At 35.3% G+C, this 12219-nt stretch overlaps 1 protein-coding gene across 1 annotated transcript in view; it reads right to left on the bottom strand.

The window, feature by feature from the left end:
• Window positions 1-12219, bottom strand: part of LOC114508400 (disintegrin and metalloproteinase domain-containing protein 5-like) — a 67761-nt gene that overhangs the window by 53772 nt on the left and 1770 nt on the right. The window contains exons 2-5 of the mRNA XM_036011102.1: window positions 8891-8962; window positions 7219-7382; window positions 6351-6432; window positions 3311-3447 (exon numbers count right to left, since the gene is read on the bottom strand). Coding sequence (XP_035866995.1) covers window positions 3311-3447; window positions 6351-6432; window positions 7219-7382; window positions 8891-8962 — 455 coding nt within the window. The remainder of the gene's footprint in view (window positions 1-3310; window positions 3448-6350; window positions 6433-7218; window positions 7383-8890; window positions 8963-12219) is intronic.

Here is a 12219-nt window from a genome sequence, read left to right on the forward strand (position 1 = left end):
TAGCTCAGTGGATTGAGCACGGGCTGCGAACCAAAGCATTGCAGATTCGATTCCCAATCAGGGCACATGCCTGGGTTGCAGGCCATGGCCCCCAGCAACCACACATTGATGTTTCTCTCTCTCTTTCTCCCTCCCTTCCCTATCTAAAAATAAATAAATAAAATCTTTAAAAAACCAATAAAATTTAAAAATAAATAAATAAATAAATAAGATGGATTCAGAATCAAAGTATAACATTAAATAATAAGAAAATATCCTAGCCCTGGCTGGCGTAGCTCAGTGGATTGAGCGCGGGCTGGGAACCAAAGTGTCCCAGGTTCAATTCCCAGCCAGGGTACATTCCTGGGTTGCAGGCCATAACTCCCAGCAACCGCACATTGGTGTTTCTCTCTCTCTATCTCTCTCTATCTATCTCCCTCCCTTCCCTCTCTGAAGATAAATAAATAAAATAAAATCTTAAAAAAAAAAAAAGAAAAAAGAAAATATCCTGAGCTGATTAGATCATTATTTGCAACAGATTTACTGAGCCCTCTTCTAGGCAACATTATTTAGTAAAAAGTAGACCAGGTGCCTGCTAGGAGCAAAAAGTAGGAATACCAGGAAAGAAATATGTAAAATTAGTCAAATAATTATTAGAATGATGAAGAACAAAAATAAAGCAATATATTGTACAAGGGAATAAAAGATCATATTTTAGAAGAGAGGATATTCATTTTTTTCATCTGTAGCTAATATCATATTTATGGTGACAAAGTGGATGCTTTCCCCTTAAGATTGAAAAGGCAATAATAGCCACTCTCACCACATCAGTTCACATTGAGCTGAAGTTATTTTGAGTGTAATTAAGCAAGAAAAAAAATTAAACACAAGGAGATGAAAAGGAAAAATAAAACAGCTTTTATTCATGAATGACAGGATCTTAATTATAGAAAATGTTACAAAATCAATAAATAAAAACCTCCTGGAACTTCTAAAGTGTTCAACAAGTTTACAGCACCCAAAGTCAATGTACAAAAATCAACTATATTTCTATGTACTAGCAATGACTAATTTGAAGATGATATTAAGCCCTGACTGGTGTGGCTCAGTGGATTGGACATTGTCCTGCAAACCAAAAGGTCTCTGATTCAGTTCCTGGTCAGGACACATGTCTGGGTTGTGGACCAGGTCCCCAGTTGGGGGAGTGTGAGAGGCAACCAATCCATGTGTTTCTCTCACATATCCATGTCCTTCTCCCTCTCTTTCTTCCTCCTTTCCCCTCTCTCAAAAACTAAGTAAATACAAACTTTAAAAATGATATAAAATAAGCAATTCCATTCACGATAGCAAAAGTAATAGTTAAAAGATAAATTTAACCATACTTAAAGATAAACACTTAAATATAAATTTAAACTATAAAACACAATTACATTGCTAAAAAAAATTAAAGACGATCTACATAAATGAAGAAGATATAAACCATATCCAAGGATCAAAATACTTAATATTATTAAAATGACAAGTTTCCCAAAATTGAACTATGCAATACTTCTCAAAATCTCAGAAGTTTTTGTAAAAATTAGGAAGTTGATAAAATATCTATAAAATTGCAAAGGACTTAGAATAGGTGAAAAAACTTGGGTGCCTACACTACCTGATTTCAAAATTCAATATAAAACTACAGTAATAAAGGCAGTATGTTTTTCCATAAGGGTAGACATACAGGTTAAAAATGGAACCTAATAAACAAAACAAACAAGCAAATAAAAGATAACCAGAGACATTGAAATTAAGAACAAACTGACAGCAACCAGAGGGGAGGTGGGAGGGGATAATGGAGGGAAAAGGGTGAAGGGTATAAAGGACACATGGACAAAACCAAGGGGTGGTGCAATCAGGGGAGGGAGGGGGGATGGCTGGGGTGGGGGACAGTGGTGAGGGGAAAAGGCAGACAACCGCACTTGAACAACAATAAAAAAAATAAAATAAATTATTTAAAACAAAAAAAAACTACAAAAAATATATAAAATAAAGATTGCAATAAAAAATCCACACATATGTAGCCAATTCATTTTTGAAAAAAATTGCCAAGGCAATTAAGTGAGGGAAAGGATAGTCATTTTTTTTTAAAGATTTTATTTTATTTTATTTTATTTATTTATTTTTAGAGAGGGAAGGGAGGGAGATAGAGAGAGAGAGAGAGAAATATCAATGTGCGGTTGCTGGGGATCATGGCCTGCAACCCAGACATGTACCCTGGCTGGGAATCGAACCTGCGACACTTTGGTTCGCAGAGGATAGTCATTTTAACAAGTAGAAATGGAATAATGAGAAATCCATATGGTAAAAACAAAAATAAACACATGTACCATAATTAACTCAAAGCATATCATAAACATGAATATAAGAGCTATAAAACCATGATGCAGAAAAGAAAAAAAAATTATAAAGTGTACCGTGTCAAAATTAAAAACATTTTCTTAAAAATTTCATTATAAGGAGGAAATCATGTATCTGATAGTGAGAATAAATAAACAATTCTTACAACTCAATAAGAACATGAAAATCTTTTTTGTTTTTAAAAATTTAAAAAGTAGATTTGAATAGGTTCACCACCAAAGATGATATACAAAGCTAGTAAGCATGAAAATATGTTCAACATCATTAGCTCCTAGGGAAGTGCAGATTAAAACCAGTAAGAGACAATACTACATACGCAGTAAAATGATTCAAATTAAACATACTGAACATATCAAGCCTTGGTGATGATGTCAAACAACCTGGACTGGCTACAAAAATGGAAATGTAGGGCCCCTAGTTTATAAATGATACTAAAATTAAAAACTTTTTCCTTTCTTCAACAGTCTCTGTCTCTCAATGGGTCATGGTGTTCTTTATTAGCCATTTAATGTCTTTTTAAGTAAAAATTTTGACTAACATGAATTGTACTGTTCATCCTTATACTGAACAATGCCAGTTTATTGCAAATATCAGAGCCTTTAACTTCATGCAGAATCACTGAAATTACACAATTCACCTGGCTTGTCCCTAAAGGAAGCTTTCAAGCAGGTGAGGAAAAAGATACAAGCCAGACTCTGGAAGTAGAAAGGAGGAAGAGAGTTTCCCCAGACATGGAGTGCTAGGGAAGTGCTGGGCCTATTTTGGTGTGTGTTTCCATCTACACTTGAAAAGAATGTGTATTCTGTAGTTGTTAGATATAGTGTTCCATAATTGCCAATTACTTTAGTAAGGGTAACAGAAATGCAAAAGTTCCTAACCAAAAAATACCTTCAAAGGAATTACCGGTATTTCGTGAAGAAAGTTATCTTACATTGCTTCTGGTGACATTGTGCAAACATCTCCTGAACAGTAGCAGGTGTCAGTGTTGTCAAAACTCAGTCCCATATTAAGGCTGAGCATCTGCACGATGCTGACAGTATAGAACTCCAAAGATGAACCTTCTGGATACTAAATATAAGAAAAATAAAGGAAAAAGATTTGGCTAAGAATCCTATTCAGTTATTTTTTAAAGGAATACTTAACTATAACCAAAAATTAGTATGTGAAATTCATTTTTAAAATAAGCCAGGAGGTGAAAGACAAATACCATATGATCTCACCTTTAACAGGAACCTAAGCAACAAAACAAAGAAACAAGCAAAATACAACCAAAGACACTGAAATAGAGAACAGTCTGACAGTGTTCAGAGGGGAGAGAGGAGGGAATTTCAGGGGAATTTCAAGGGAAAAGGGGAAGGGTTTACAGGAACAAGTATAAAGGACACATGGATAAAAAACTGGGGGCAGGTGGAAATGGGAGGGAGGAGGGGAGGGCTGGGTGGGTGGGCTGGGATGGGAGTTAATGATAGAAAATTGTACTGCAACAACAATTAAAATAAAATTTTTTTAAAAAGTAAAAAAATATATATTAATACATCCAAGGTACCTTGTCAATGCAATTGGAGTAGTTATGTAAGCATCTGGGTGATAGATTTATTAAACATGGACAAACAAATACAAAAGTCTCACTTCAAAATTCTGTTCCTTAATGACAACAGCAGCTATCTTAGAACATTAAACACCACATTGTGTTGCTTCTTTGAATTATTCTGAACAAAATACCTCTCATCTTTTAATAACCAGTTCTATATTTTCTTTGTAGAAAGCAGCCTCTAAATGGGTTTCAATGATTTCTGCCTTCTGCTATTTGTGTCCTTGGGTGTAAGCTGCATTTATGCACATATTTCTAGTTAACTGAATACAGTAGAAGTAATAGGTCATCTTTTGCAAGACAGGTTAGAAAAAGACTGACTTCTTGGATTCTGTGAGTCACTGTCCTCACTCTGGGGGAAGCCAGCCAGCCACTATGTCATGAAGTAGGCCTATGGAGGGGTCCACATGAGGTCTTCCAATAGCCACATGACTAAGCTTGAAAGCAAACTCACTCTGGGTTGAACTCTGACATAACTACAGCTCTAGCTGACACCTTGATTTTGCCGACTAAGCTGCTCCTAGAATTTTAACCCATAGAACTGCATTTTTACATCTGCTAAGCTTTGCTATAATCAATTAGATAGCAACAGACAACTCTACACCCTCGTTATGTACTATTGTTCTCCTTCGTGTCATTCCCAATTTCTTCGCACAGATGCTTATAGCAGCTTTATTCGTAATTGCCCGAACTTGAAGGCAGCTATGATATGTATCCAAACACTAGGTGAATGGAGACATAAACTGTGGCACATTTAAGACAATGGAATATTATTCAGCACTAAAAAGAAATGAACCATAAAATAATAAAAAGAAATGGAAGAACCTTAAATGCATATTACTAAGTGAAAGAACCCAACCTGAAAAGGCTATGTACTATATAATTTCAGCTATATGAAATTCTGAAAGACACAAAATTATGGAGACAATAAAACAGTCCATAATGGTTGCTGGTAAGGAGGGGAAAAATTAATAAGCAGAACCCAGAGGATTTGGGGGGGACACAGGGAAAATGTTCTGTATGATACCATAATGATACTATAATGTGTATTTATGTATATGTATATATACACAAATGACATGGATGAATCTTGAGGGCATTATGCTAAGTGAAATAAATCAGGCAGAGAAAGACAAATGCTGTATAATCTCATTTATATATGGGATCAACCAAACTCATGGAAGCAAAGAACAGCTTGATGGTTGCCAAGGGTGGGCACTGTGGGGTGGCAATGAGTCAAAGGGTACAAACTTCTATATTCTGGAGAAGTAAAGCACAGCATAGCGACTAGAATTAATGATACTGTATTGTATATCTGAAAGTTTCTAACAGAACAGACTTAAAGGTTCTCACCACACACACATACAGAAATACTAACAATGTGAGACGATGGATGCATTAACCTTATTGCGGCAATCATTTTGCAATATACACATATATCAAATCATTACACTGTAGACCTTAAAGTCACATAATGTTAGAAGTATATACCAGAAGCGAGTTGAATCTTTTTAATCTGTCAATGGCGATTTGTTTCATTTTAGTTACTACTAAAAGTCAACCTACTGCACAAATTGGTTGGTATGAAAATCACAGTACACTCATCTTTTTCTGAGGCACTCTCAAGTTAGTTCTCTTTCCTACTTTTTATATAACTTGTTGTAAATGGAATATAACTCTATAGTAAGAGCTCATTCTCACTTTCCTCAGAAGTCAGTAGATTATGAATATTTGATAGCGGTTTTTTTCCTGCAAGTCTTCTCCTCCCAAACATAAATACTTAAGTGCAATAATAAAATAAAATAAAGTAGAAAATAAATATTGATGAAAGCATACCACTGCTCAAAACAAATTTTGACTTGCACAGGTCAAATGTATTTTAAAAAACAATATTACATTATGATCAGTTCAATTTTTAAATGTTCTATTTTTTTAAGATTTTATTTATTTACTTTTAGACAGAAGGGAGGGGAGGGAGAAAGAAAGGGAGAGAAACATCCATATGTGAGAGATGTGTTGATCTGTTGCCTCTCCCACACCCCTAGCCGGGGACACAGCCCACACCCCAGGCATGTCCTGACTGGGAATCGAACTGGAGACCTCTCAGTTTGCTGGCCAGCACTCAATCCCACTAAACTACACCAGCCAGGGCCAAATGTTCTACTTTTTAAAAGCAGTTATATAGCTTAATTTTATGCTTCAAAAACAGTAATTTAAAATTCTATTAAAGAATGAGTAAACTAAGTAATATATTTATTTATTAGTAATTTATAATACTATTAAAGAATGAGTAAACTATGTAATATATTTATTCTTTAAAATAATTAGGAAATTTTGAAACATGGAAACAATGAGAGCAAACTGGATAATAATTACATACCAGAGCAACTCCTGCGACATAGTCCTTATTACATATTTTTCCAGGACGTACAGCTCCTATAAAACTCAATTCTTTCTTGAAGCTAAAAAATAAGAATTTCCTCATGATTGCATTTAAGGGTGGTATTACTGATAAATTTTCATAGCAACAAAACATTAGTGAACAATTACTATGTCCTAAGCACCATGCTACTCTGAATTAAGCTAATTTAAACATATTTTTCTCATACCTACAATGTTAAGAATATTTCAATACATACTTGTAACTTTCTTATTTGGTAAACACTCAGAGGTATAATAAGGAGAAAGCCTAACAGGTATGCCAAATGCATTTGTACTAAGAGTCATAGTTTTTATTCTGGTTCCCTCTACATTTACATCCCTGAAAATTAAATTTTCTGCAACCTTCTTATTCATTTATTCACTAAAAATGGATAGATTTTTCTATGTATAAGATTCCAGATGATGAAATAATTCAATATATTTTTACTGGAAAGTAAAAACAAAACTTAATGAGATGAAAAACAAGATGTAGGGATACTATAACGGGTAGTAAAGTTTATAAGCCGAGCAAAATCAAAGAAATTGTATCACACATAGTTAATCTCCTTTAGTTATTTCAATGCTTTTATGTAACTTCACTTTTATCAGGTTATTTTTTTTCAGTTGATAGAAATTTTTAAGTCTCACTTCACATTAGGTCATTGAGGACAAGAACTATAACTTACATTTTTTCCCCATTCCAATCATGTCTACTGAATCTATGGAATACAGTATGTATTAAATAAGTTCTTTTTTCATAATTAACATGTGAAATCATTTTCCATTATTTTCTTTAATTCTATACAAATACAGAATACTATACTCACGCAAGTAAGTATGCAGCATGAGGAGTCTGAAAGACATTTTTGCTTTTCCAGTCTAAAAATCTTATTAATATATTATTAGCATTTCCAACAGTAGAAATTTTGTTTTTATTTGACCAGATTTCTATGGCAGATATTTTAACAGTCAGTTTTAACTGAGTAAGCATCTAAAAAGAGAAGGTAAATGAACATTTTTAATACATTTGATTATATAAACCTTTATAAAAATACATCTAAGACATTTAGTTGCCCTGCCCTGGTGAATACCTAAGGCCCCACCCCTTACAACTTCACAGGTGCCCTGAACAAAGAAATAGGGCCAAAATGAAAGAACAGAGCAAAACTTCAGAGAGAGAGAGCTAAGTGATGAGGAAATAGCCAACCTATCTGATGGAGAATTTAAAGCCCTAGTAATCAAAATGCTCACAGAACTAATTGAACCTGGCTGAAAAGTGAAAGAACAAATGAAAGATACCCAAAATGAAATAAAGCAAAATATTCAGGAAACCAACAGTGACAGGAAGGAAACCAGGGCTCAAATCAATAAATCTGGAACAAAAGGAAGAAATAAATATCCATCCAGAACAAAATGAAGAGACAAGAATTCAAAAAAAAAAATGAAGAGAGGCTTAGGAACCTCTGGGGCAACTTGAAACTTTCCAGTATCTGAATTATAGGGATGCCAGGGGGAGAAGAGGAAGACTAAGAAGTTAAAAGCTTATTTGAGCAAATAATGAAAGAAAACTTCCCCACTCTAGTGAAGGAAATAGAGTTCCAGGAAGTTCGGGAAGCCCCGAGAGTCCCAAAGAAGTTGGACCCAAAGAGGAACACACCAAGGCACATCATCATTAAGTTACCCAAGATTAAAGACAAAGAGAATCTTAAAAGCAGCAAGAGGGAAGGAAAGAGTTACCTACAAAGGGGTGCCCATAAGGCTATCAGCTGATTTCTCAAAAGAGACCTAACAGGCAAGAAGGGTCTATAAAGAGGTATTCCAAGTCATGAAAGGCAAGGACCTACATCCAAGATTACTCGATCCAGCAAAGCTATCATTTAGAATGGAAGAGCAGATAAAGTGCTTCCCAGATAAGGGCAAGTTGAAGGAGTTCATCATCACCAAGCCATTATTATATGAAATGTTAAAGGGACTTATCTAAGAACAAGAAGATAAGAAATATGAACAGTAAAATGACAATAAACTCACAACTATCAACAATTGAACCTAAAAGAAAAGAAAAACAATGACAACAAAAACTAAGCAAATAACAAGAACAGGAACAGAATCAGAGAAATGGGCATCACATGGAGGGATTTCAGTAGGCTGGGGAAGGGAGGAATGGGAAGAAAGGTACAGGGAAGAAGAAGCATAATTGGTAGGCATTAAATAGACGGGAGAGGTCAAAAATGGTATAGGAAACAGAGACCTCATAGAACTTACATGTATAATCCATGGACATGAACTAAAGGGGCGGGCGCAGGGTGGAGAGGGGATAGAGCAGGAAAAAGAAAAAAACTGTAATAGTATAGTCAATAAAATATACTTTAAAAAAGCACATTTAATTTGGTAGTTTAGTCATGGAACCTCTTCAACAGCACAACCAAATACTATATACATTGAAACATATTACATATACTTTTACAAAGTATATGAACAAAAAGGGATTGAAACACTTACAGTGTTAACAAATCCAATTATCTGGATAACCTTCTGTGTTACAGCCTGTACGTCAGAGCCCATGTAATCAAACTGAAAAAGATCAAATATTTTTAAAAACTAGTGAATGCCATTAATATATCACATACCCTTTATGTATACAATGGACTATATTCTACATTAGTGATAGAACTACACTCCAATTGTAATCCAAGAAATGAATAATGATGTATAAATAATTTCTAAAAATAAATCATTTCATTTTACTATAATGTATATAATAAAAACATTTAATAACATGATTTTGGTGTTTGTCTTCTTTGGTGTTACTGTTATTTTTTGAAAACTTTAATGATAGTTCTAAAATTATATATTTTTATTCAATGTATTGGGGTAACATTGGTTAATAAAATTACATATGCTTCAAGTATACAATTCTATGAAGTGCCTGACTAGCTCAGTCAGTAGAGCACGAGTCTCCTAAGTATGTGACTTTAAGCAATGTTTAATGCACTTAACTTGTGTCACTAATTATTATTTATGAAAACTGAATCATAACTTTTTAAATGGGGTCTTTTATAAATAAGTGAGACTATATCAAACTAAAAAGCTTCCACACAGAAAAAAAACCACCAACAAAACAAAAAAGTACCAGCTGAATGGGAGAAGGTAGTTGCAAATAGTTCTGACAAGGAGTTAATATCCAAAATATACAACGAACACATACAACTCAATGCCAAACAAAAAGACAATCCAATTAAATATGGGCAGAAAACCTGAGAAGACACCTCTCCCAGGAAAACATTCAAATGGCCAACAGATAAATGAAAAGATTCTGTCCACCATGTGGTGGAAAGACAAGGAAGGGACTAGTCAAAAAACACGTATGAATGACCCATGGACATGGACAACGGTGTGGGGATTGGCTGTGGGCACAAGGGTGGGCTGGGCAAGGAAGGCAAAGGGGGAGTGGGGGAATGGGAGAACTATAGTAGAATAACAATAAAAATTATTTTTAAATAAATGAAAAGATTCTCAACTTCACTAGCTACTGGGGAACTGAAAATCGAAACTACAAGATACTACCTCATACCTGTTAGAATGGCTGTCATTAGTAAGACAAGTAGGAATTAGTGTTGGAGAGGTTGGAGAGAAAGAGGAACCCTCATTCACCGCTGGTGAGAATGTAAACTGGTACAGCCACTATGGAGGTTCCTCAAAAATTTAAGAAGATGTGGGATATAAAACGGAAAGCAACAACTGAGCAAACAAAAACTCAGAGACACGGACAAAAGCATGGTGGTTCCCAGAGGGAGGGAAGGTGTGGAGGGTAATAAAGGGTAAACAGGGTCAAATACATGGAGATGGAAGATGATTTGACTTTGGGTGGGGGCAAACAATGTGATACACAGACCAAATATCATAGACAAGTGCACTTGAAGCCCATGTAATTTTATTGATCAACATCACCCCAATAAATTTAATAAAAAGAAAAAAGAAAGAACAGAGTTACCATATGACCCAGTAACCCCTCTTCTGGGTACCTACCTGAAAACTGTAAACACATTTATAAAGATATGTATACCTCTATATTCATTGCTGCACTATTCAGGGTGCCCAAGACATGAAAACAACTGAAGTGTCTTCAATAGATGATTGGATAAAGATGTGGTACATCTATACCCAGCCATAACCAAAGATAAAATACTGTCATTTGTCTTGCTTTTAAGCTTTATCTTTGGTTTTATTTGCTTACTTAGTTGCTATGTTTTTCCATTGCCATTTATCTCCTTTATAAGCCCCTTCCCCCTGCAATCACCACACCGTTAGCATGTGCATTTGCATGAGTCTTTTTTCCTTTTTGCTCCATCCTTCTACCCCCTAACCCTTCCCACAACCATCATCCTGCTCTCTGAGTCTGTCTCTATTTCGCTTATTAGTTCTGTTTGTTCATTAGGTTCCACATATGAGTGAAATCATTTGGTATTTGTCTTTCTCTGACTGGCTTATTTCACTAGGCAGAATATTCTCCAGGCCCATCCATCCACAGAGGGTAAGATTTTCTTTTTTATGGCTGAGTAGTGTTCCATTGTGTACACGTCCCATAGTTGTGTTATCCACTCATCTACTGAAGGGCACTTGGACAGCTTACATATCTTAGCTATTGTAAATAACACTGCAATGAACTTAGGGGTGCTTATGTTCTTTCAAATTAGTGTTTTGAGTTCCTTCAGATATGTTCCCAGAAGTGGGATCGTTTTTGAGATATCTCCATACTGCTTTCACAGTGGCGGCACCAGTCTGCATTCCCACCAACAGTGCAAAAGGGCTCCCCTTTCTCCACAACCCCACCTGCACTTCCTTTGTTTTCTAATTGCAGCATTTATTCCCTCTATACCCACTAAAATTACTTTTATATTTGAGTAGAAATCTTTTATCTTTTTTAAAGATTTTATTTATTTATTTTTAGAGAGGGAAGGGAGGGAGAAAGAGAGAGAGAGAGAGAAACATCAATGTGAGGTTGCTGGGGGCCGTGGCCTGCAACCCAAGCATGGGCCCTGACTGGGAATCGAACCTGCAATGCTTTGGTTCGCAGCCCGAGCCCAATCCACTGAGTTACGCCAGCCAGGGCTTGAAATCTTTTATCTTAAGCTTAGCTTTTAAGTTTGTTCCGTATTTATGAAACAAATGTTTAATGTGTAATGTTTTTCTTCCCCTTTATTGCCTTCTTCTTGTTTATTATGCTTAAAATTCTGATTACCAACTTCTAAGTGCTTTGTAATTTTACAGAAATATGATTTTAGAGCATGTGTTGGTTTTGTACAGGGTCAACTTAGCTATAACAAAAAACTCTCCAACTTTCTCATGAGCCAGGAGCTTCATTTTTTTTATCCCTGACAACAGTTAAGTCCACACGTCCCTGCCTCATTTTCACTTCTTTGGGAATCAACTGACCTCCTTTTGAGAAAAATATTTGTGTTTATAACCTATGTATTAAAATATTAATAGCTGAATTTTTTGTGGACCTAAACCTGTTATTTTTTTGTTTTGCTAACCTTGTTCACTGTGGCTAATTTTCTTATGGATTTTGAGTTTATACACGGCTCATATTAATCTGTGGGAATCCTGTTTGAAGTAGCATTCCTCCAGGGAGAAACACCATTTGTTTCCCTCAGATCTTACCAACCTAGGACAAAGATAGCCTTATCTCTTAGAGCAATGGTGGGGGGAGGGGAGGAATGGGGACAACTGGAGTTGAACAACAATAAAAAAAGAAAGAGTCCCCTAACCACCTATGTTGCATGAATTCGAAATTTAAACACAAGATCTGAAGAATAGTCATGAATTCT

The sequence above is a fragment of the Phyllostomus discolor genome, chromosome 11 (assembly GCF_004126475.2).
Source record: "Phyllostomus discolor isolate MPI-MPIP mPhyDis1 chromosome 11, mPhyDis1.pri.v3, whole genome shotgun sequence".
Taxonomy (NCBI): Eukaryota; Metazoa; Chordata; class Mammalia; order Chiroptera; family Phyllostomidae; genus Phyllostomus; species Phyllostomus discolor.